At 34.0% G+C, this 26,463-nt stretch overlaps 1 protein-coding gene across 5 annotated transcripts in view; it reads right to left on the reverse strand.

Moving 5' to 3' along the window:
• The window catches only part of Dcn (decorin), a 38,334-nt gene extending 12,140 nt beyond the window's left edge, over window positions 1–26,194 (reverse strand). Inside the window, exons 1-5 of one of the 5 annotated variants that reach the window (XM_074084096.1) lie at window positions 25,873–26,194; window positions 24,127–24,247; window positions 21,825–22,071; window positions 6,634–6,746; window positions 746–959 (exon numbers count right to left, since the gene is read on the reverse strand). In XM_074084096.1, the coding sequence (XP_073940197.1) occupies window positions 746–959; window positions 6,634–6,746; window positions 21,825–22,050 (553 nt within the window). In that variant the 5' untranslated portion in view covers window positions 22,051–22,071; window positions 24,127–24,247; window positions 25,873–26,194. Of the gene's footprint in view, window positions 1–745; window positions 960–6,633; window positions 6,747–21,824; window positions 22,072–22,810; window positions 23,012–24,126; window positions 24,248–25,791 lie in introns of those variants that run through there. The other 4 variants (XM_020182384.2, XM_020182381.2, XM_020182382.2 and 1 more) reach the window with 4 other exon arrangements.
• Window positions 26,195–26,463: the final 269 nt, after the last annotated feature.

Below are 26,463 nucleotides of genomic sequence, written 5' to 3' on the forward strand. Positions count from 1 at the left end.
CAAAATGGAATGAGAGTTTGCCTTATTAAAACAAACAAAAGCCAGTTGTGATGCTACTTGTTTGTAATCCCTGCCTTTAATCCTAACACCTAACAGGAAGTAAAGGCAGGCATATCTCTGAGTTCCAAGCTGGTCCTGTCTCAAAAATCAATCAATAACTAAAAAGATTTATAAAATAAAATATCAAAACAGCATTATTTAATGTTTGCCCACAAAACACTTAACTTTAAAGCTAGTACTTATGTAATACCTTATGCATTACTTTCCTAAGGAGAATGGTGCAGGGGGTGAATTCAAGTATGATATAAATAAATAAAAAACATATAAAAAGAATTTTAATGTAGCATTTTGTAAGGCAATTACAAAATTCCTTTTTTAAACCACATCTACAGTCAAACATTATACCATGTTATTTAAAGCAAATGATTTATGGATGTTCAAAACACAACAAATTTCCACCATGGAAAGGTATGCCACAACATCTCTCGTTAAGGGCTACTTAACTCCATCTGTCTACTGTGTATGTGGTAGGGTAACTTCAGTCCTGGACCTTTCTCTATGTCCTCAGATCTGTGAGATCAAGGAAGAGAAACACCACTTCCTTCTCTCTATGACTGCTACTGTAATTCATACAGCCTCAGGCACATAGGTTCCAGCTCACTCACTTTGCAGCTAAAGCTTACTTGAAAAAACTTCCTAAGGTGAACTTTGCATACTGATCTTCAAGTTATAAAAATATCTGTACCTATGACAATCATCTGGTTCAATCCATTGAACACAGATTTTCGCACTTTGGTGATTTCATTCTCATGGACGCGTAGCTCCTGGAGAGTTTTGGGCATTTTTTCTGGCAATTCCTTCAGATGATTCTTCGACAGATAAAGTCGCTCCAATTTCACCAAAGGTGTGAACGCCCCAGGGCTGATTTTGCTGATTTTGTTGTTCACAAGGATCAATGCCTATAGAAAGCAAACAGAAACATTTCCTTAAATAGAAAAAATCCTCTGTATTTCTGTGTGTGTGTGTGTATCTGTGTGAGTGTGTGCGTAAACTAAGTATATAGTCTATTTATTCCACTCCTATAACTGAAAGAGAAATTTGGAAAATTGTAAGAAATTTAAAAAAGGAAGCAGATGTGATTTTTTACTATATGTTTATGTGTGCATATGTATGCATATGTATGCTATATAATTTTAACAACAAATAATCCTGAAGGCTGAAATTACTGGAATGACCCATGATACAAACAGTGTCGTCAATGAACTTGTCTTAGTCAGCTTTTCCACCTAAGGTCCATCTTCACTGACTTTTATCACAGATTCCACTACAAAAGTCCTAGTCCACTTTATACTACTGCCAGGATATAAGTGACTTAAAGTTTACTGTAGCCTCACAAAATTTTATATCTTTTTTCAAGTCTTTGCCAAATTAATATCACTTCTGTTGTAGCTCATTGTTTTGTTTTGCATTTCCTTATCTCTTGAAAAATTAAACAATTATTCTTTGATTTTCTATTTATTGTACTTTTAAAGACAGATGATATTTCCTGATCATAAATCCTTCTCATTTTATCACATTTAATAATTGGCTTAGAAAATAAATATGTATTTAGTATGACATAAAGAATCTTAAAATGTTCATCTTCTTGGCATTTTTCCTTTTATAACAAATACACTAATGCTTTTGGTAATTTTCTGATTTTTGTCTGAGTTCTAATTTAAGAAATTACCTCTAATTCATTAATCTTATGCCCCTCCCATTGCTAAACCATGGACTACTTTATTCTGTTTCTATATGTTCTAACAGAACCTCACCGTGTTTCTTAAATCAATTTTATCAACTTTTCTTAAGGAATTTAAGATAATTTTATCAAGATCTAAGAATTTTGCACTTTCAATTGAAGTACTCATTTTTGCATGCATGAGAATGCAAAAACTAATTGTAGTATTAGGACTGTGATAATTTTCAGTCTCAGGTATAGCAGGGATGTTTTCTGAATACCTGGTCAATTAATTCATACATATCCTCATGTAGTGCACATTTTTGATGAACTACAACTTTTTTTAATATTTAATTCTGACATATACAATGCTTTTTAATACAAAATTTTAAGAAATTCTAATGAACATTACAGAAAATTCCAATACTCATGTTGACTTAGGTTATCAAAAATTGGCAGTGACAAGGAAAATCAGTAAAAGTCAGAACCAGAGGAGCAAAGAGTGGGGCAACTTCATCATTATTAGACACACACAATGACAGAAAATTAGTGAAAATGCAAAGGAAATTTTCATGTTGGGAAATTTTGAAACCTGATGTGGTTAAATTATAAAATGTGTTCTGAAAAACCTGGTTCATTTTAGGTTAAATGTTGAAATCTGATCTTTAGCATTGTGTAGATTTTCCCTCAAGTCTCTTATGTAGGGCTTACATACCAGGAATTGCCCTAAGGGTATTTTTGGTTACTCTCATATTTGTAGGAAATTATTAGTGCAATGTTCAAGCAGACCTGTCCTGAGTTTCTAAACCCAGCCTCTTCTGTGTGGCTATGAGAAAGCAACTAACCTTTCTCTGCCTTTTTCCTTGTCTGTGTTAATAGGATATTAAGATGGTATAATGCGTAAGAATAAGAATAGTTAGGAGAATTAAATGTTATATATATAAGTTAATATATACTATATATATGTCAGTACATATATATGTATACTAAGAACATACTTCATATACAGCAATTGCTAAGCAAGTATTTGCTATTATTCAATTGTTGACTATTTTTCTTGATTTTTAAGTTTAAAAATACTTCCTTAGTAGATTTATTCTGTTTTAATCCAAAAGAAATATATCAAATGCTAGCATTGCTACACTTCATTTTCCATTATTTTATGAAACAATTATATAATTTTTCTACTATCTATATAAAACTCACATGTAATAAACCACAAAGTTGTAAAAGAATACAATTATTGAAAAATAAAGGAACCCTTTGTTTTCTGTTAAATTCTATTTTAATACTAGCTGAATGTTTGTTTCTCTCCTCCTTTCTTCAAGTACAGCTTTCCTAGTTGAAATTATGATGTTTGTTTGCATAATAACAAGGATGGAAAAAGATCATGAATGAAAGAGTAAGAGAAAAATAGCTATTTAACATCCTCTGCATCGTCAGAAGCTCTAATAAACTCTTTCTCTTCTTCCGATGTACACTTTGAAGTAGAAAGAGAGGGATCACCAAGATGATGGCTGCTTAAAAACACACTTAGAGGGAGACTTGGGAAAAGAAAGGACACATTACTACCCAGACTGATTTAAAAAGAACGCCATAGAAACTAGATTCCCTTGCTTAAGGATATAAAGAGTTTTAAAACATTATTCAGATTACACTTAAATATCTAGGAAGTTGAGGTTAAAGTAAGAAAACTTCCTTTTAAAAAAAGGAACTTTAGGATAAAGTTATGAAAATAAAATGTAATTTTAAAGCTATTTTAGTTTCTCGAAATTAATGATATTCACTCTTCATTGTTGCCTGTTAAACTTATTTCAGTGGCAGCTTAGTCACTGACAAGCCTTGGTTTCAACATCAACTTACTCCCAGTGAAACCTTAAGATGCATGCACAGATGGTGGTGAGTGAGGTCCATCGCCTGCATCCTATCATTGCAAATGGACCACGGGCTCAAACTTTGGGCTAACGCAGGCCATTTTCGCCATTGTTTTGAAACTTGTATCTTTCACTCCGGCAGCTGGTAATTTACTGTCTGTTGCTGTTTTCTTCTGCCTTTGTTTTTCTCTTGCATAGAAACCCCTTTTTTCTCTGCCTTTCCAAATTCTGCTAATCCTCTAAAGCTCTTTTGTTCCATGTTTTCTCAGAACATCTAAGATGTTAGATGATGGTGTCTGATTTTTCTCTAAACATTCACTACTTATACCATATTGTGTTTATATTATTGGGCACATCAAAAAAAATTGGCCATAGCACTTTATTTTATGCTATTGTCTTTTAAAACTATTTTTTAAGTTTTCAAATTTTACTTTTCAATTAGCATACATTAATAGTATGAGGAAATTTCATTGTGATAATGTCCTAGATGTGCATAGTATACTTGAACAAGTTAACCCCCTTATATTCCCTTACCCCCTTCGTCCTACCCCCTTTTCCAAACAGTTTGATGTGTTTCATTATGCTCTCTTTGTATGTATAATGTACTTCTATCCTCTTCACTCCTCAATATTCTTTCCTTTTTCATTCTTCTCTCCCACTGCTCCTCCCCCACAATCTTCCTTTTATATTCGTGTTCCACTATTACTATAATCAACATTTTACTTATAGATTCAAGAATGAGGAACAACATGTACTGTTTGATATTTGGCTTTCTGAGCATGGCTTATCTTGTTTAATATGTGGAATATTTTTAATAGTTGTGTTTAAAATGATTTTATTTTATTAGCATATTCAATATAGAATCTGAAAGTCTTAGGGAATATATTTGGGTCCTTTAAAAAATCTGATATATATTCTCCTAAAGATAATTGTTTTTTGCTTTTCTGATCTTGGCTGTCAGGAAGTTCATAACTAAATATTATCTTGAGTATATTAATTGTGTAATAGATTCAGGCTAGTTTATTCTATTTTATATTTTGTTATTGCCCCTGTATCTAAATTTCTTATTCTAATATGTATCAGTCAGGTGATTTATTTCATGTTCTTATTTTACCACATTTTGACTATTTTACTACATATATCCTCAATTTTTATCTATAATAACTACAATAAATAAATGAATTTTAAATTAGAATTCACTGTTCCTGCTCTCAATCTTACAAACATATTTCTATGACAGTCATTATTTTAAAACTGTTATTATCTCCATAGATAGGTACCATATCTCATTTTTTGAAAATTCTAACACTTTAAATTGCATTTCATTTTTTGTGGGACTGGGGTTCGAACTCAGGGCTATATTCTTGCAAAGCCACACTTCCAGTTCATTTTGCTCTGCTTATTTTGGAAATGAGGTCTCCAGAACGATTTCCCCAGGTTGACCTTGAGGCACAATCCTTCCAATATTAGCATCCCAATTAGCTAGGACTACAGGTATGAGCCACCAACCCCCAGCTAAATTGCATTTTTAATGTTCAACAAAATTAATTTCCCTGAAACTTTTTTCTTTTCTCTAAGATAATTCTATCATCTCGTAGTTAAAGCAAGTAAATATAATTCCTCTTCTCCATCATGGCCTTCAAATAAGTCATTCAGCTCTTCATTCAACTTAGATATCCACATCTCCATCAATTGTGCCTATAACACATGATTTCCAATCCTTTATCCCCATGGTCACCCTTCTGTAGAAGCTCTGCAATGTCATTCCTAACAAGCCTTGCCAAATACCATACCTGACACTTTAAGAGTAGCCTAGCAGTTACCATCACATCCCTTTTGGACTTTATTGCATGACTTATTTATACTAAATGTGCACTGATATTCTCAGGGGAAACCACAGAATCATCATACTCACCCCACAGGTACAGAGTTACTAGACTAAGTAACAAACTTCACAGTGGTTCTGGTGCCCTATATCAACAGACAATGCATTTTCTTTTACAGAAGATTGCTGTAGAAGGTTTAACTATATTTGATTGATTTGGACCTCTACTTACAGTATATCCTCTCCCATCTACATTTATGTTCACTCTGTTCTGTGTGTCCTGGGAAGCTGACCCCTGCATCAACTCAATGTTCTCATTTTACAGCCTGTAAGAAGGTTCAGCCATAAGAGACATTTGCAGGAAATTATGAGGCAGGATCACCTCTCCTTGGGTCTTTGACTTTCCCCTCGTTCCTTCAGGTCCTGAGGCCTTGTGGGTCTGCATGTTTTACAATGCCTTGTTAGTTTCTATGCCCATTTACACACAGTCCCTTCTGTTAAGCATCCTCCATGAAACCCTTTTCAACGTGCCATCTCTTTTATGACAGACTCCTGCCCAGCAAATTGGATGTTATTGGGATATTAACTCAGCTGGGTAAAGATAAGTGGTAACACAACTAAGGATGCAGTGTGCAAAATCCTAAAGACAAAGTAAGAAATGTATAATATATATATATATATATATATGCATAGACATATATAGCAACATACATGTGCTGTAGAATTATGTTTATTAAATAATGTATGGATGATTATTGCTTTTTCTCTTGGTACCAAGAGAATTTAGGTTATTCATGCCTCTCTTAGAGACTGAATGAAAGAAAACAAAAGAAATGAAATGATATCAAGATAGATATTTTTTAAAAAGTAAAAAAAAAAAAAATGCATGTGTTTTGAGTTTTATCCCACTACTGAAGTACAGCTTAATTGAGAAGATGAATAGTGTATTCATGAAACATGGAAGGGGATTAAGATATGTAGGGTTTTTTTTGAAGCACATACTAAAGGCATGTGGAGGATATGTAGGAACGTTGGACAAGTTTTAGTGATTAGTTAATATGACACTTCATCCTCCATCATTAAGAAGAAATTTAATAGACACGTGCTCGTTTACTACCACAAACACCTTTGGCCTTACCTAGGTTTTGTTTTGAAAAATACTTTGCGTTACATCTTATTATGACTAAATAAATAAATAAATAAATATTTCTTACATGAAGGTTATTCAGGTTCTTAAAGTCGTCCTCTTTGATTTCTGTTATTTTGTTGTTTTGTAGGTCCAGCAGTGTTGTGTCAGGGGGAAGGTTCCTGGGCACTGCGTCCAAACCTAGCATGAGAGGAAAGGAATGTGCGCTCAGTAAAAAGGAATACGTGACTACAGAATTGCAAAGAATGTATTTTGAAGCAGGGTATCACTCTGTAACCCAGGCTGACCTCAAATTTGTGATTCTCCCTCCTCCATCTCCAGAGTGGAGGGGTTACAGACATGGGCCTCCACACTCTGCTTTTAAAGAACGTATGTACAAAGAAATTAAAGTTACAATGACAGTTTTATCAGCATATTTTTTCTTCCAAGAATTACATCAATTATTGTAATTTAAAATGTTTGCTCTATCTTTTCCAACCAACTGAAAGATTACTTTCTTAGTCAAAAACTGAACATTATGTTTTCCCTATATAATTACTCTTCTATGCAGGGGGAAAATTATTTCCTTTAGGGTGTGATTCAGTCCACACTATGTTTTATCCCATTGTTTGTATAATAAGTACTTAGCAGGAGTAATTTATAGGGAGTCATTTGTAAATCTATACATTTTGACATAAATAATTCATCAATAGACAAATACTTTAGTCAAAAATCACAAGTTGTAAAGCTTCTATGATAAATCTAACACTGTAACAGACCTATATTTGAACTTAATGTTATATAAACGTGTAACCAAATTGTGTGAACCACTTGAAAATGTATTCAAACCTTTGGGAGAATAATTCCTTCCATTCTAAACTAGAACAATGTCATATTTAATTGATATTTTATGACTAATAGGTTTCTGGCTAAATGGAATAAAATAAGAAAAATATGCTACCCTAACTTCTGTAAAATTAAGTTTATGAAGCTTTACTTTTGTGTTATAGATTTAGGTCTTACTAACAGAGTTATTGGTTTTAGTTTACAAAGGTAAATACATTGAACAACCAAATAACCCTCAATATTATAAATATATTTCACTAGTCATTGAACCAGTTTCACTCAAAAGATATGCCATTTTGAATAAATGCTGATGAATGTTCACAATGGAGAAAAATATTAAATGAAAACTTTCATTTTTCTTCCATTGGGTTTGATTCAAAATGATGTGAGATGTGAAGTAAAAATTTTATATTCTATTAGCTCAAATTAACATGATAATTTCTAGATTTTAAGATTATAACCCAAATCTTAAATGTTTTGCAGTCTTTGATAGGAGCAAGGTATCCATCATATTAAACTTGGAGTATTAAAAATCATTTTTCATTTTTATGACAATGTTTTATTGAAGTCTTCCTTGGCACTCTCAATTTATTAGAAGTTGGGAATTATAGTAGGAGCACACAGAAGTTACCCACATGGAAATGGAATCCACCCAATTCAAAATAAAATTATAGTAAGATATAATACCTACTATATTGAGAAGATATTTTTCCAGTTTTGAGTCTTTAATAAGCATAAATTCATATACCACATGGGAACCATAGTTCATCTACTTTCATTTCTTTCATGAAAATTATGTAAAGCATATCTAAAATCATTTATATCTAAATTTTCACAAATCACTGCTCTAATGATAGTGGTGAAAATCTGGTCAATAATTCAGTGACTACTCTCTTCATAAATTTCAATATAAAAATTCTTGTATTTCCAAGCTTCCATCAAGATGCTACATAAGTGTAGACTTAATTACAAGAAAGTTCCCATGAAAATAGCAAGAATGAAATGTTTTCAGCAGTAAAGACTAAACTACCAGAACAGCTACCTTGTAGGAGGATATTTAATGGCACCATGTAATCATAATCACTGCCATTTTCAGAAATGTCAATTTACTAATTATATGCAATTAGAGGGGGTAGACTTCTGCCAAGTCTTTGATAATTAGTGTGATCCAACCAAGAAAAGACAAAATTTCCTCTCATTTGGAATGTAGTTACTGCCCACATCTCATTATTACTTGTTTTTTTTAAATCAATGTCTTAATTTTCACTATGCTTACTTTTATATACTGGTGGGCTTAAATTCACCAGTATATAATGAGTCCCTTAATATTTGGTCCATGCCATGTTGCAAAAAAAATTTCAGGTGTGAAGAGAAAGAAGGATGTGTCTAGATGGTTGACAATTTTGATTATATTATCATCTTTGAATTTTTTAGTAGCAGAAACTGCTTAAAGTGAATTTTACACTTTAGTTCTGAAGATTTAGCATCAATATACCATCTTCAGACTTGTGATTTTTGAAGTTTAGTTCTTGGAGAGCTATCTTAATGATCAAAATTATACTACTAAAACCTGCCCTGAATTTCTAATACATTCATATCCCTTTATTGATTTCACACATCAGTGTTCTATTATTAATAATTTATATTTAAATAGCTTTCTAGATTATTTTTAAAATTAAAAATATGTTATATTATTTCATAGCACCTAGACGGACAAATAAAACAGCATGGTAACTTTCTTTTCCAGATGATTTTTAGAAAAGGTTTCATGGTGACAACAAACTCTTCCGTCTAAGAGTGATGAATGTGGCTGGAAGATAAGTTTCCTGGCCTCCAATATGAGTTTTTCCTATCATACCCATCTGTATCACCAATAAGATTCAGGCCTCAGATCCAATAAAATGACTAACATTTAAAGACTGGACAAGTGTTTGGCTGTTATCTAGCACATTCAAAGTTACAGGCAAAGTTGAAAGGAAAAATTACCCCAGTTGATGAGTACTTAGAATGTCACAAAAGGGAAGACTGTCACATATCAGCTAGTCCATATTTCACTGTTGGACTCCATGATGAAATGTTAATAGACTATATAAGCATAAGGGTAATCTGGTTAGTTTTAATATAAAGTAACACACACACACACACACACACACACACACACATACACACTCCAGAGGCCATTCCTTGCCCCTACCTCCTTTCCTACTTTTAAATACACTTTCTCTTAAAAATGATATTTATGGCAGGTTTCTACTATTTTTAGGCTTGATTTTAATCTTATTGAGAAATAGATTGTTCAATCTATATGTCCCCCAAGTTGAAAAACTTCTAATTGGGGAACCTGATCCCCTTTTTGCACAGGTAAAGAAAGAGAAATCCAGAGAAGTTACTGAAGTGTCCCAGAAGTTTCTGGCATGCACTTACACACATGACCATTTGGATATTTAAAAAATGCTATTCTACATCTATTCCTGTGATCACATTATGCTCATTCTTAGTCACTCATTTTTATCCACACAATGTACCTTTTATGGAAAGTCTCACCCAGTCATTTCCTCCCACTTCTATTCTAGCAATACTTTGAAGTTTACCTGCTATCCTCCCTTCTAACTTCCCACCCTCACTACCTCAGATAATAATGAGCTCCAACCTCCAAGTTCATTAGAGATACAGACTTACAAGCTTATGATCTACTGCCTTGTAATTTTAGAGGGCTGCTGTTTGTTTGTTTTCTGCAAGTTCAGGGTAAGCAGAGACGCTGCTTGTTTCTCACAGTGATGCTCTGACTACCTTTACACAGGAATCTTGCTGATTGATTCATTTAAAACTCAGGCTGCCTTGCTGTCAGTGGTACAAAAATCTGCCATGGTTTCTTATAAAACCTCTTTCCACCCTGCTTTTACTGGACATTTTTTCCCCTTGGAAATATTAGGATTAACTGTCTACCAAGATTATAGTTTTGTTTATCTAATTATCTATTCTTAAATGAATGCTACCATTAAGTATGCCATTTATCATCTGTATGTGAAATTGCTCTCTTTTCTTTATTTTGATGCATTTTATCACATATGGGTCTGAAGAAGGCTCTTTTCTGTACTGCATGAAATAATAATTTATTTGCAAAGTATGTATTTTTCCTGGGGGACGATCAATTATAAGCCTCTAGACAAAACAAATCTCCATTTGTGGATTTGTATTATCAAAAAACCACACAATTCTGAATCTTATTAAGCCTCTACATCTAACTTCCACTTGACAAAAGCAAGTCAAAAAACAAAAAAAAACGAAAAACCCATGCTCAAGTTCACAGGAGTGATTGATCCAACCAAAAATCTCAATTTCTTTAACAAATAAATTTCAAGGGAAAATGAAGGAATGTTAATGAAACTATAGTGGTTTTACTGCTGTTGTGATTTGGGTTTTTTTTTTTTTTTTTTGGTGGTACTAGGGTTTGAAGTCAGGGCTTTCCACTTACAAAGCAGGCATTCTATTGCTTGAGTCACACCTCCGTCCATTTTGCTCTGGTTATTTTGGAGATGGGGCATCACAAACTACTTATCCAGGTAGGCTTCCAACCAAGATACCCCCAATTTCAGCCTCCCAAGTAACTAGTATAACAGGTGTGAGCCATCAGCACTTGGGGAAACTATAGTTTTTAAAAGATATAGGGTGAAATCAACTATGATATATTGTAAGAACTTTTGAAAATGTCACAATGTACCCCCAGTACAACAATAATAAAATAAAAAATGAAATCAATTAAAAAAAAACACTAGAAGTAGACTGCTTTTCAAGCACTTGCTAAGGACCTCCAAAAGCCAAGAGGAAAAAAAGGGTGCCTGTGGGAAGCTAGTCATGCTTTGTACTAAAATTGAAAACAAAGGGTGTTCATATGCAAAACAACTTTAATAGAATGGTTTGTAAATAAAATTTAAGAAATAAAAGCTGAAAATGAGAATAAAAAGAAGTACTTAAAAATGCATTGTGGACTCTAGGTGTGTAGTAGACATTAGGTTCAAATTCAAGCAGCACACACACAAAATGTGATGTGTCTACTGCAATTGCATTCCAGTTCACATAAATAACTGTAAATAAGCATTTGAATATTTGTGATATTATTGGAAATGTGTGCATTGATTTAGTGTTGACTATTAAGGAGTTATGATAAATTCTATGAATGAGCTAGTTATGATTTTTTTACTTAAAATGATTATTGTTTCAGAAAAATATATTGACTTATAGGATAAAATATATGATATCCGGAATTTGCTTCAAACTTAGATGGAAGAAAAGCAGGTGGTGACATATAAGAAAATAATAAGATTTGTTGATACTTACTGAAGCTCTTTGGTGGGTACACAAAGCTCTTATTTTATAGAATTTGCATATTTAAAGATGCTTTTATAACTTTCTTTTGGGGAGGCAGTACTAAAATTTGAACTCAGGGCCTCATGCTTGCCAACCAAGTGCTCTACCACATGAGTCAGCCCCAGCCTTTTTTTGCTTTATTTCTGAATAACATCTTGCATTTGCATTTTTGCTTGGAATTAGCCTTGGACTGCAATTCTCCTACCTATAGTCATCCATGTGGCTGAGATTACGGAGGTATTCCATCACACCTTTCTTGAGATGGAGTTGGACTAATTTTTGCCTGAGTTGGCCTGGAACTATGATCCCTTCAATCTCCACTCTAGAGTCCATAACTTCTTTTCATAAGATTACTACGCTAATTTCAATGCTGGTTCCTCTTTTTGACTGTTAAGACCACAAAGCAAGCTGTGTAGTCTCTGTATCTCATTTTCCCTGTGTCCTGAATATAACTTTTAAGAGTATGTAATAAATATACATATAGCAGAGTTTGAATTACTGCTACCTATAGTTACTATTAATAAGATAAAGAAAGAATGTGCATCTAATCATCTTGTTGATTACTCGTATGTAAGTTTGTTATTCTGTACATTATACTTGCAATGCATATTATCCTAAAGAAAAATCTGTTCTGCAGTTATGTCAAATGCATATTTTTCATGTAAAGATCTTGGTCATGGGTTGTTTTTCCTTGTCAATCATTTCCTAGTGTTATAGTCACAGTCATTGCTCCAGGTCTTGGGCCTTTGGAAAGTTTTTCTACAAAGTTTCACCATTGGGTAGGAAGCCTTTGGTTTAGTTAACACATGCTTCCCCACAAATGACTGGAACCCACAGCCAAAAACAAAAAAAAAAACCCAAAAATCTGTTCCTACTCAATTTAACTCTATAGCATGGTAGAAAATGTTGCAATTTTTTGCACATCTATATAAAATCAGTCTTTGATTATGCATCTTCAGACTCAGCATGACCAAGGTTAAAATCAATGTAGCCACTAGCTAGAGATGACCCGAACCCAAGTTAGCATCACTTAGCCTCTATTTCCACATCTGGAAATATTGAGTCTGAAATGGACTGAGGTAGTAATACATGGGAGTCAAGGATTACTTTTGATGACTAGAAATCGTCTCTTAGAACAAAAATGAAGCTTATGAGTATAAAAGTGGATGCTATTCTATGGAGGCAATTATTTTACCCTTACATTGTTAAACTTTGAAATAAATAAATTGAAAAAATACTGTCTTTAATTATATCTCATTAATATGAGTTAATCAATATCAATCAGATTAATTATGGTTCTTCCTAAAACAATGTAGTAATAAGATATTAAGCATTTAAAATATCAATTAGCCAAGTAAAGCCTGCTTCAACCATGATGTACTATAATGGAAAGTCATGTAAAGAATTATTTATTGCATTTTTACAGCTTTAAATAGAATTGTTGTCTCACATTGTGTAAAAGGAGCTTTATTGTCTTTAAAACATGGTTATTTATTAAAGTAAATAAAACTCTACTTTAAATGTTACCAGAAAATCGTTTCTGGTACTCATTCTGGAAATGAACTTTACTCCCCCTTTCTGGTTGTCCCAGTGTTGAATAGCATTGTTCTGCTAGTAAATGTCCCCAATCTGGTAAATATCGTGTTGGACAAAAGCCAGGTTGTCCTAAAACATCGTGCTTTTTTTCCTGCCATGTGGCAGGGGCCAGACTCTAAGATTAATTCTGTTGATTTCAAGAAATTTATATATTTTTTTATAATTCTGTCTTTAATTTATTATTTAGTCAGTGATGATACATTTCCTTCAGGTTTGGCAAATCACCAAAATAACAATTAGGATTCTCAGGCCCAACAGAAACCTTCCTGCTTTAGTCAGAGTGTCTCCTTCTTTCCATCTTAAAAATGGCAATCAGACTGCAATATTAGTTATACTAGGATTAAGAAACAGAAGATTTTAACCCTTCCTTCTGTCCTTTTTCCAAACAAACTGGAGGAAGTTTTGTGCTTCCTGGTTTTATGGATAACTTCAAAGGGAAGATGTCAAGCTGCACTGCAGTTCCATGACATCAAGTTTCTAGTCAGTCATGTTTACTTCTGTTTCCAGCTTGGTGTCAAGAATAACACAGAATATTTATCCAAGCACCAAGCTATTTAAATGTTCCCTTGTATTTTCACCAATTATTTATCAATTTTTAAGAGCCCACCAAGTATAAGGCACTTTCTTGAGTAGAGAGCTTACAAAGTTATATTATCATCACACTTTCCTTCTGGTGGAGAAAGTAGATCTAAAAAGAGGTAATTAAAAGATATTACATAATTATATACATGTGTACGCAATTGATTATTATAGATTACAGTGAAAGCACAAAAGTAGACAAGCAGCAGTTGTTTCAAAAGAGTCTGAAGACAACTAAATCTTGAGTGCAACAATCTAGTTGCTACAAGACTTTTTCCTTTTATTAAGACTTGATTGCATACTGTTTCAATTTCTTTATCTTTATTTTGGGGGAAATATATAATCTTCTTGCTGTCCTTTTCAAGAGGAAAGTTAAGATGAGAGCATCTATTTTTTTTTTTCTCTCTCTTTCACCCAGGGAATTGCTGTTCCAGCTAACCTATTTCTATCCTGTCCCCTGGAGCCAGGATGTCTTCCAAAGGAGAATGTATCACAGCTGCAGTTTAACAAATGCATTGATCCCACACAGCTGCCTCACTCTCCCTCCTGGGGCCAAGAAAGGAACCAGGGCTATGTCAGTTCTCAGGCAGGTCAAGGAGACACACAATTCCTTTGTCCTTCTATGACTCCTCTCTTTCTTCTCCTCATCATTAACCCCTTGAGTGAGAAGTCTTGGTTACTTGGGTCACAACTGAGCATTATTCTTGCTTTACCTAAGGATTGCCCACACTCCACCTCTACCCAGTCCAAAGTTGTACAACCCTGTGCACAGCATCCTTCCTGTAGTGTGTTGTGCAGAAACTCCATTGATGCATCTGAAACTCTGAACATGAGATACTCCACATTGCTGTTGCTGCAGAGCCAGACAAACTATGAAAACAACTGAGCATGCAGCATATGGAGCATTCTGCCCAGATCTCTGCAAAATAGCCCTGATTTATTTTCTGGATTGATTTCATAGAAGTTTAATAGTTCATTTCTTTTTTTTTTTTTTTTTTTTTTGGCAGTACTGGGGCTTGAACTCAGGGCCTACACTTTGAGCCACTCCACTACTCTTTTTTGTGAAGGGTTTTTTCAACATAGAGTCTCACTGAACTATTTGCCTGGGCTGGCTTTGAATCATCATCCTCCTGATCTCTGCCTCCTGAGTAGCTAGGATTACATGTGTGAGCCACCAGCACCCAGCACATTTATCTCTTTTGTAAGGTCTGCTTCTAGCAAACCAGTTTTCCCAACAACAAGCTGTAGTGTAATATGTCCCAACTAGTAACCACTGATAAAATTTTCACCAGTTCAAGCAAAGTGACTTAAAAAACCTAACTTTACATAATTTTAAAACTAATACTTGTGTTTTTAAAGTGAAAATATCCTTTGCAATAAGAGATATATTTTGGGAACCAGTTGTTATTACTAATGATTTTATATAACAAAATCATATAAGATGGAACCCTTTAGAAATGGTTCCATCTTCTGGTACCATTTCTAGAGGATTAAGTATGTGAACTTTGAATCATTTATTATTGTAAAATAGCCAAATACTTAATTTTTCTCAACTCAACCAAACCAATTTTGTTCAAAGGGATGTTGGCTTTGAAAATACCAAATTGATGGAAAATTATGTAATTTTAAAAATTGTTATCTATTTATATTTGGAGATGGTATGTCCTACTTTAAGAGAGAGGAGAGAGAAGGTGGTATCTCGCATAAAGTTTAATAAGCTTTATACCAATAAAGTTCAATTTCAAAAAGAAAATTAAAAAAATGTCAGAAATAGCCTTAAGTTGTGGGCTGATTTTTGTCTGAAATAGTGAACGCAATATAAAAGTTACTATGATAAAAATGTTAACATGTATTTTCTACTCTTAAGTAGTAGAGTTAGATATATTCCCATTCATCAAATGAGGAAACAAAATTTCAACATTTCACAGTTATTGCTAGGAAACAGTGAAGCAGGATTTGAGTTCAGAGGTTTTAAATAGCCTAACACAGGCTCTTTCACTAGTGTATGATTTTTAAAGTTATTTAAATTATTTTTAAACTTGAATATAAGAAAGATATCGATGTGTTACTTTAATTTTGGAAAACAGACAAAAGACAATGCTGATACTTATTTGTGTTTTCAGGGCTGATTTATATTTCAGCAATGAGATGAAGTTCTTTACCAAGGTATGCTACCTGGTGACACCATACAAAAATGAATGGCTGAGCTAGATCACACAAGTAGGAGAAAATATCTTCCTTCAAGATACCAAGCATATAAAATAGAGCAGAATCAAGAACATTACCAGGACATTAAAAAGACTTGACAAGAATGAGTTACATTCATCACTTGCTGGACACTTTCACTTGTTTTTGTTTTCATTTCTTGACTACTGTGAATATGCTGCAATGACATGGAAGTATAGCTGTCTACTTGACATGGCGTTTTCATATCCTTTGGATACACACACTCACACACACACACACACACACACACACACACACACACACAGTACTGGGATTTCTGGATCACAGGATCCAATTTTAATATTTTTGAGGAACCTGCACACCATGCAGGCTATACTAATTCCCACCAACAATGTGTAAGGGTTCCATTTAATCCACACCCTCACCAGCACTTGTTATCTTTACTTTTTTGACAATAGCCATTTTTACTGGGGTGAGATGGTAATCTCAGGAAAGGTTTTGATTTGCCTTTCCTGATGATTAGTGATGTTTAGCATTTTTTATGTATCTGCTGTCCATTTATATATCCTATTCTGAAAAATGTCTCTTAATATCTATTGTCCAATTTTAAACTGGCTTACTTGGGTATTTTTTGCTACTAAGTGTTTGGAGTTCCTTATACATTCTGGATATCAACCCCTTGTCAGATGAATAGCTTGATAATATGTTCTCTCATTCTATAGGCTGTCTCTAAACTGTATTGATTGTTTTCTTTGCCTTGCAGAAGTTTTTAAATTTAATTTCATTTGTCTAGTGTCCATCAACTGACAGATGGATGGAGGAAGTGTTTGTGCATATATATGTGATGGAGTATTATTCAGCCATTAAAAATAATGAAATGCTGATCATTATGTTAAGTGATATAAGTCAGGAACAGAGAGATAGTACCACATTTTCTCACACATATGTAGAATATAAAAAGTGTTGATCCCCTACAAATGGAGATTTGAATGGTGGTTATTAGAGGATGGGGAAGGTGGGGGTGGTGAGTGAACGTGATCAGTGGCTATGAAGTTGCTGTTGGATTAACACCTTGTGTTTGCTACTGCATAGATGGGTAATTATAGGCAATAATAATGTGCTGTATATTTCAAAAAGTTAGAAGAAAGGATTGATAAAGTTTTACCATAAATATTATAAATGTTTGAGGAGGTAGATATGTTTAACCTGATTTAAACATTGCTCAATACAGACATGTATCAAAACATCACATAGTATTCCAATAATATTCACAACTTTTATATTTTTATGTATCACTTAAAAAATTTTTAGAAAGAGTGAGTGATATTTTAGGTTTATTATATTAAGATAGTCTTCAGATTTGTTAATTATTTTTTTGTGGTACTGGGGTTTAATCTCAGGGCCTCATGCTTGCTAGGCAGGCACTCTACCACTTGAGTCACTCTGCCAGCCCTTAGATTTGTTAATTTTTGAATACTATATTTTCCTATTTTTTTAATTAATGTTATTATTGAGTGAATTGTTTTATGTCTGATGAGTACAAAGAAGAACTGATACAGGTATCATAAAATACTGATTAAGATTACAAACTAAGTTGAAACAAAATCTGCAGGTCAGTTCTATCACTCTCTTAAGAGAATTCTTGTTTACTTTCACAGTTCCCTGTGCTCTAGAAAGCACATTTTAATATTACTCTGATGACTTAGAACTAGGGACTAAAGTAGTCAATGCATGTTCCAGAAAGTCCTAAGTCTTCCCATAGAATAATGAATCAATTTTTGTTTCCAAGTTGTTAGTTCTTATCTTTGAAAGAATTGTTTAAAATTTTGGACATTTTTCAACTTTACCAGACATGTCTTATTGAAAGAAAATCAGTCAAACAGTCCAATTTAGAAAAAAAATGCTTGCTTGTAGTAAACATTGTTTACATAATAAGATGACAAGGGATTCTTCCCTTTAAACATTGCAGCCCTTCTCTACTCATTCAAATCTCTGAAAGGATAATCCTGAAAACATTAACCACTAATACTGAAAATAATTAATATTTTCTATATCACAATCATTTCATTTTTTCTTTATTGTAATAACACAAGTGCTCAGATCACTACAGAACAAAATGAGCAATTAAACATTATTTTTTCTATGAATGAGGTTGCCCATTTTTCTTCCTTGCTTTCTTTCTTTTTTTTTCTATCTTCACGTAATCATTATAAAATCAAACAATTCATTAATCTGCTTCTAGGATACAAATACCTCACCAGGGTAATGGAATCTTTAAGACTGATGGTAACTTGAAGATAACAAGGCTCCAAGGAGGCTAGCAGTGTGATTCAGTGCAAGAGCACTTGCCTAGCATGCAGGAGGCTCTTGGTTTGAACCCCAGCATGGAAGAAGAGCAAATAAATGTCAAGTCTCTCAACATCTTGCCATAATTGTACAGTGACCAACAGTTAGATAGTAGTTGAAAAGGTGAGCTACTTTTTTTCTTTAAGGGAAAGGGATTTTTCCCTTTTTTTTCTTTCTTTTTATAGGGGTACTGAGGTTAGAACACAGGGCCTCAGGCTTGCTAGTCAGGCATTCTTACCTCTTGAGCCACCCACCAGTCCTTTTCTCTGATGGATTTTTTTCCAGATATGGTCATCACAAACTATTTGCCTAGGCTGGCTTCAAACTGAGGTCCTCCTGATCTCTGCTTCTTGAGTGGCTAGGATTATAAACCTGAGGCACAGGGGCCCAGACCAATTTTCCTGCTTTTTAAGAAATATATATATATATATATATATATATATATATATATATATATATATTTGCTTTAGAGGTATATTGTTAAATTTTATATAGCATATTTAAATATTTATCTCTGAATTAATAGTTCCATGGATGAGCCCATTACTCATTGGAACTTCATTCTCCCAGTTAAATATGGTTTCTTAAAACAAGCCATTGCTGGGTGCCAGTGGATCACACCTGTAATCCTAGCTACTCAAGAGGCAGAGATCAGGAGGATCATGGTTCAAAGCTAGCCCGGGGAAATAATTCATGAGACCTTATCTCAAAAAAATCTTTCACAAAAATAAGGCTGGTGGAGTGGCTCAAGGTGAAGGCCCTGAGTTCAAGCCCCAGTACTGCAAAAATAAAAAAAAAAAAAATACAGTGGTTCTTAGCTACTTCCTTCCTTACCATGTAGGAGTCAGTAAACTTTTGTGTAATAGAGGAATGATGAACACTCAGAAAAAAGGAAACGTGGAAAGTTTAGATCTGAAAATAAAGCAAGATAAATGAAAGCAAGGACAACAAAAACTGTATCATGGGTGAACTTGATGTTTAGTTTTGAGCCATCAGCTTGTACCGTTGATGTGATAGAGAATTGTGAAACTGGCCCAATGCTTTCATCAAAGTCAAGCTTTATGAACTATTTGTCAAGTAAGCAATTGTGAAATTCTATTTAAATAAAAACAAAACTTCACTAAAGTGACTGCTAAAGCCAACTCTTCTTTCCTCAGAAATATCAACCTTTCATTTTAGATAACATCTGTATGGGGAGTAATAATGAATCATTTCAAGCATGTTATAAGAGAAAAAGTGTATTTTTTCCCCATAGTACTAGGGCTTGCACTCAGGGCCAAGTACTTGCATAACCAACCAAACATCCAGCCTTTTCTGCTTTATCTTTCTCACGCTTGTTCCTGGAGCTAGCCTCAGACCATAATCTTCTTACCTCTGTATCTCAAGTAGATGGGAATGCAGGTGTGATCCATCACACCCAGCTTATTGATTGAGTCAGCATCTTTCTGACTTTTTGCCTGGGCTTCCCTTGAACCACAATCCTCTTATCACCAATTCCCAAGTAGCTGAGATTAATAAAGTGAAATTTAACTTGGATCACATTCTTGAGAACTTGGCTATTTTGTCAACTTCAGAAAAAGTTTCCATTAGTATATCCATCAAATGGTGTTTATGTATCAATTTTTTTCAACCCTGCCATCTTTCTGTTCAAGGCAATAATGCAGGCCATCTGTAGATGCATATAAAATTTTATGGAGAATATGATAGTATTCCAACCTTGCACGCACTGAACAGGCAATTAAAAAAGAGATTGTTGCCATCACTGGACCATAAGATCCATGAAAAGAGACCATCTTTGTTTTTCACATCTCCTATTCCTAGAACCAAGAATAGAATTGGCCCATGGTGAACGCTCAGTATATTTAATGAGTGAATGAATAAATTATTGAATGAATGAACACAATAGGAGTATCCTGTAGCCTTTTAAAAGACATCATATATACATTTTCTTGGTGTTTTAAATGGCAACACAGTATATGTCAACATTCAAGAAACCATTTCCAATCCCAGCTACTCAGGAGGTAGAGTTAAGAAGAACTCTGTCCAAGGCTGGTCTGGGCAAAAGTGTGAGACTCTACCTGAAATACAAACTAAAATCAAAAGGACTGGGAACGTGACTCAAGTAGTAAAGCACTTGCCTAGGAATCACAAAACCTGAGTTCAATCATCAGGGCTACAAGAAAAACCAAACGCAAATAGTATATGCATGTGTGTGTGTATATCCTAAATCATTTTAGTTGTTGCATAAGTGTTTAGTTATTACTATTGAACATATCAAAGTTTATCTGAGTCCCTCTATGTAATTTATCCCAATTGTAGAAATTAGAGGCAAATTTTTCTGCAAAATCTTCGTAGCAAATATGACCTGAGTAAATATATATAATGATTCTGAAAGAAATGTCTACTTATGCTGTGGTGTTTCTTCCATAAGGGAGTGCACAAAGTAGAATCATCCTTTGAGGATTTCTTTTTTCCTTTGCAATAAGAAAATAAATCAAAAGAGAGGAGGAATGTGAATCAGCTACCATGTAAGCTAAGTTTACATTCCCTTTGGCCAGTCCTCCGGGCCTTCAAACGTTCCAGAGATTTATCTCTTAACTATGCTGATCTTGGAATTTCCAGAGCAAATTTTTCTTTAAAAAGGATAAATCAAACTGTCTGTAGGGTGCTAAGCTAAAGATATATGCTCCAAGATTATATTGGCTCTTTACTTTGATTATATTGACTGTACCTTGGTTTATAAATATTCCCTTTGAAACTATCTAGTGGATATAAACAACTGGGTAACAAAAATGCCAAGAGTAAAGACAAAACTAAGATCCAAAGATGAAGGGTGACTTGGTACTTGGGACACAGGTTTCTACAGTAGAATCTACCTTGTTTTGCTTCCAATAACTCTGCATACTTTACAAATTATCTGTTATCTGGGTCAAGCCAACAGTAGAGAGATTTTTCCAGATTTTCCCAATAGCTAAGATTTCATAAAAACAAATTAAAGAATTAAAATAAGCCATCACTCTGGAAACAGAACATATGACATTGTTTTGTTCAAATTTTTATTTTGTAGAAGGTAGAGAGCCATGAAGCTCAGAAAAAAATTTTTGTTTTCAAAAGTGATTCATCCAAAATTGCAAAGTGATAGAATCCGGACTAAAATAAGCAAGGAAGAAAGAAAAAGTGACTTAATCTCAAAGCAACTTCTCTGTCTATTCTGTTTTGCTTCCTTTACTCCTCTTTAGGTGGCACTGTGTCTCACCTTTGGAATTACAGAGATTAAAGTGGAGAAGGCTAAACTCTCAGAACAGCCAGTCCCATGGAGACCAACTAGGCAGGCATTGGAGCCTACACTCCACTTACCCAAATCAGAGCACTGGACAACTCGAAGATGGCACTGACAGCGGAAGGGACACACCGGTCCCAAGGGCTCCACTTCTGGTAGTTCAGGAGCACGTTCTTCTGGACCTATCCCAGAAGCCTCATCCTCTAGCATAAAGTCAAATAAGCCTCTCTGTTGAAAAGGTCCAGCCCAGGACACTTGTGCAAGCAGGAGGAAGATGAGAGTTGCCTTCATGGTGTATCTCATAAATTTTCACAACCTGGGAATCTAAGAAATGAGTGGACAGTTTAGGAAGAGCAGTGTTGCCTTGTACAGGTGCTATTTTTTATGTAATAGCCCATAACAGAGTGTACAAAGTAATATGGATTATGAGGAAGTCAAGCATTAAAAATGTATTTGAAAAATAGTAAGGCAATTAAGGTCACAGTTGCACAGCCATTTATTTACAAACAGAAAGTTGAATATTATTTAAATCTGTTTGCTTGATTTTGGGGTTTGAACTAAGATGGTATACTATGTTTTCATATCTACAAGTTATTTTAAATAATAAATCTTTCTGAACGTTTTTGATGCACACTCAACACAAGCTATGCCACAGTCAAATAAAATACTGCTATACACATGAAAAATCTCTAATTTCTGTCTCAGAAACCTCTCTGCAATCCAAGCTCATCTACCCATCCTACTGTATTTATATTGGTCTAGGCCCTCTCCGAACTTTTGCAAAACTCACAACTCATTTCTACCTTGAACATGTCCTCTACGGCAGGCCACCTCCCACTATTGGGCCCAGGTCATCTTATAAAAACCAAACTTCATCTTACTAATTTCTACAGAAAACCATTGGTTGACATCCCAGTAATGTCCACATACCCTAGGCTCTATGTAAAGCCACTCATAATTTGTACCAAATGATATTTATAGCTATATTTCTTTCCATTTTCTTTCTAATACCAGACCCCACCTCAACCCTGCATTCAAGCCTACTTGCCATTTAGATACCTACCTTGTAAGAAAGTAAGAAAGATTAAGTGAGGTACCTGGCTTCCTTTCTGAATTCCCTGGTTCATCCAGCTGGATGCTGTTCTCTGTCTCTACTGTGCTTCCAAACCAGTTCACTTTTACCTCTTGTAAAGAACTTATCACATTATATTACAATTTGTGTTGCATGCATGCTTTGTCCCCTACACTCCAGGATGTATTCCTCCAGGGCGTGTCTTGTTATTCCTTGTTCTGTTCCCTGCCTTGCACAATATTTTGAACACATATGACTCAATTGGCCATCAGCTTATTAAGAATATAATTTATTCAGTTTGTTCCAAGAAATCAATCAGACTTCTTAAAATATAAAGTTATATTTTTTTCAATACCAAATTTCTAGTATAAGAAATTTATCAAATTAGAAACCTCAACTTAACATAAGCAAAAGTCACTTTTAAAAACATACCTACTGGCTAGTACCCCAAATTCATAATTTTTAATAAACTAATAAATATAAATGAAACATCTGAATTGATTTTTATGTGATCTGTATGGCATTTGGTTTTACTGATGTTATTTTGTAAAAAAAAATACAGACAAATCTGTAAGACATTTATCAACTTATTCAGCAAGCAGTCAAATACATACATCTGTGTTGTTAAGTTGGTTGTTATGGACTAAATACTAAATAACTCTGGATAACATCTAAATAACAAAAAGTATTTGATAAAATACAGGATAAGCAGTCTGTTTCTAAGATGACACATTTTAAGCTCTTTGAATTATTCCCAAAACATATTACAGGTATTACCTTAAGTTGCAAGGTGTCTACTCTGAATTGTATATTTATAAGAAACTGTATTAGTGTTGCACATTCATAACTAGAATTAAAGAACTGCATTGAGTCATATTAGCCAATGGTAGCATATGCAAACAAGAAAAGAAAAAAAATTTTTTGTGTGGATAACCTGAATTTATCTTCTACAAATTTCTGCCAGATCCACCAAAGGAAAAAAATGCTTCTCACTTAAGAAATTGCACCCTTGTTCTTCATTTATATATAACATGGGAGCATGTCTCAGGCAGTACACACAATATAAGTTTGTGGTTTGCATTAAAAAACAAAGAATATTATTTACACTGCTTCTCTCAGTTCAATATCAAGTTTTCTCTAGAGCCCATTCACACTCAGTTACTGAGTTTCTCTTTAAGGGGAGACTTGTTTTGTTAGGATGTTTGCTTGAATTAATCTAAAGGAGAGGCTTTCTATCTGTTTCACATTAAAATGCAATGTTTAGGGTTTACCACAAGTTTTCTAGCCTTGCATATTTAATGTCTTACAATTTTAGAAAAAACGAAGCAAAATGATTGCAGATTTAATAAACAGCAACAGAGTTAATGCAGATGTCTCTTTGCAATCCTTTCTCCAGGGTAGAAAATGTCTGGTGGTTTCACTAACAACCTAAAAAAGGAAATGTTGAACCTTAGCTCAGAGGAATAGTATCATCATTTATATTTGCTTACTTTTGTCAAGATGGGCAAATTCTCTGCATAATATTCTTTTTGAATGAAACTAAATAGAGTCAGACAGCTTATAGCTTCAAATAGCCTATGACTTTTATGACTACCATTTACGAGTGTGTATGTGTGTATGTGTGTGTGTGTGTGTGTGTGTGTGTGTGTGTGTGCAAGTTAACTTTGGATGTCCTAGGGAAGAGAACCATGCCCAGAAACTTCAAACAAATTCTTCCGTAAAATTACATTGGTGTCCTGATGCCTTAAGACCAAGAATCTTAAAGCAATTAATGTGGGCTGTTGAAATTAACAATTTCTTCAAATCATTTTTTTCCTTCCTTAATAAATAATAAAAAATAAAGCTCACAGCACCTAGTAGTTGCCCATATAGAAGACATGGATACTGTGTTTGAGAAGACATACTTTATACATCTCATTGAAACTGTTTTACATATTCTCAAAATGTGTGTAAAGTTGCTATTCCAATAATACTTGTGGCCACAGTTTATAAATGTCTTATCAAAAATAGTATTTTCTGGCTCCTGAAACTACTTCGTCCCATTTAATTATTTCATTCAGATCAACATTCGTATGGTGGCATTTGTACCCCTGATATGACTCGCAAAGTCAACATTTAACACTTAAGAGATAAATCAATGTGTAAAGGCAAAGCAAAATTAAAATCCCCCAGCACTCAGGAAATCTAAAACATCAATAGTAACTGGAACAATTAAAAGATAAACAATAAAAGCAGCATTTATTCATAAATAAAAAGCTACTATAAAAAGCACTTGGCTACTTTTTTCCGGTAAAAACAGAAAGAGGAAGAAAAAACCACAGGTATTTTCATCCCTGGGAGCCCACTTAACCACTGGTCATTGGGTTACCCTGTCTTAAAGTTAGAAAGAAATTAACTCACCCCTCATTTTATAGTGAATGTACCCTACCATAAAATCTCACTTGCATTGAAAATACTGATATGACAATTCCTTATATTTAAGGAATTACGTAACTGCCCAGATATCTCAGGTCTTCATACAATAAATATTCTTAGTGTTTATTTTCACCTCTCTGGTGATAACTACTATTCATTTCTGGGTTGTAGAAATATACATTAGATCTCTACAACAACAAAGTGCACTTCTCTGCTGTTTTAAAAGTTTGTCAAGTATACAGGAATTAAGGAAGAGAATAAATCCTTAAATATTTAATCTAGCTACAAATAGTATGTTCATTTAGAATACTTGCCCATTAACACTTCATAAAAGCTGAGTATTTCATTAGTACAAATACAAAAACATCAATATACTTAGTCATAGTGTTAGGTTTTTAATAAGCATCTTTTCAAGACCAGAAGAGAAAGTATAAAACAATGCATCAAACCATTTTACCAAACATTCAACTTCTGCTTTCAAGTAATGCTTGCTTAAAATGTTGCATAAAGATTATTAAAAGTTTAGCATGACTTTTTTTTTCTTTTCTTTATCTCACCAAATAGTTCCTTTAGCTCTCCACTTGACCGAAGTTTTATGAGTCTGTAGCAGAGTTCAGGACAATTATTGAATACCATACCTTGTAATCCGGGTATTTGCCACAGGAGCCCTCAAAGCTGAGATGTAATTACACTAAATATTCAGCCCAAGCAAAAGAGTTTGCAGGTGTGGACAGGAGGAGTGGGTAGGTGCTGCTCTGTGACTGTCACTAGGTTGAAAACCTCCTGCTTCTACTCCATAGCACAGTTAAAAAATAAGGTTTCCTCAATGAACACAATCCGGCTGACACCCACATTAGATCATATGGTAATGATATGTCTCTTGTATTGTAGCCAGAAACTTTATCGGCCTTTTTTTCTCCACATTTGCTTTATTCCTTTTGCATCTGCTAAGTTTCTAAACTGCTTTTGTATAAGAGTGGAGCAATATGACTTGAATTTTGTCTTATTGTTGATTTTTATTTAAAAGATTGTAACTAAAGAGTTTTTCCACACCCCCAACCCCATTCCAATATCCACCCCTCCTTGTTTATAAGAAACATTTATTATACTTCCACAATAGCAATATTTCTTGTTTTCAAGATGTGTAAGTCTGGAAAATGGAATAAAATTAATCATGTAGTTGTTTTAAATGTGGTCTGTTAAAATAGCTAAGTAGTCTTCTGTGAAAC

The sequence above is a fragment of the Castor canadensis genome, chromosome 8, assembly GCF_047511655.1.
Source record: "Castor canadensis chromosome 8, mCasCan1.hap1v2, whole genome shotgun sequence".
NCBI classification, from domain to species: domain Eukaryota; kingdom Metazoa; phylum Chordata; class Mammalia; order Rodentia; family Castoridae; genus Castor; species Castor canadensis.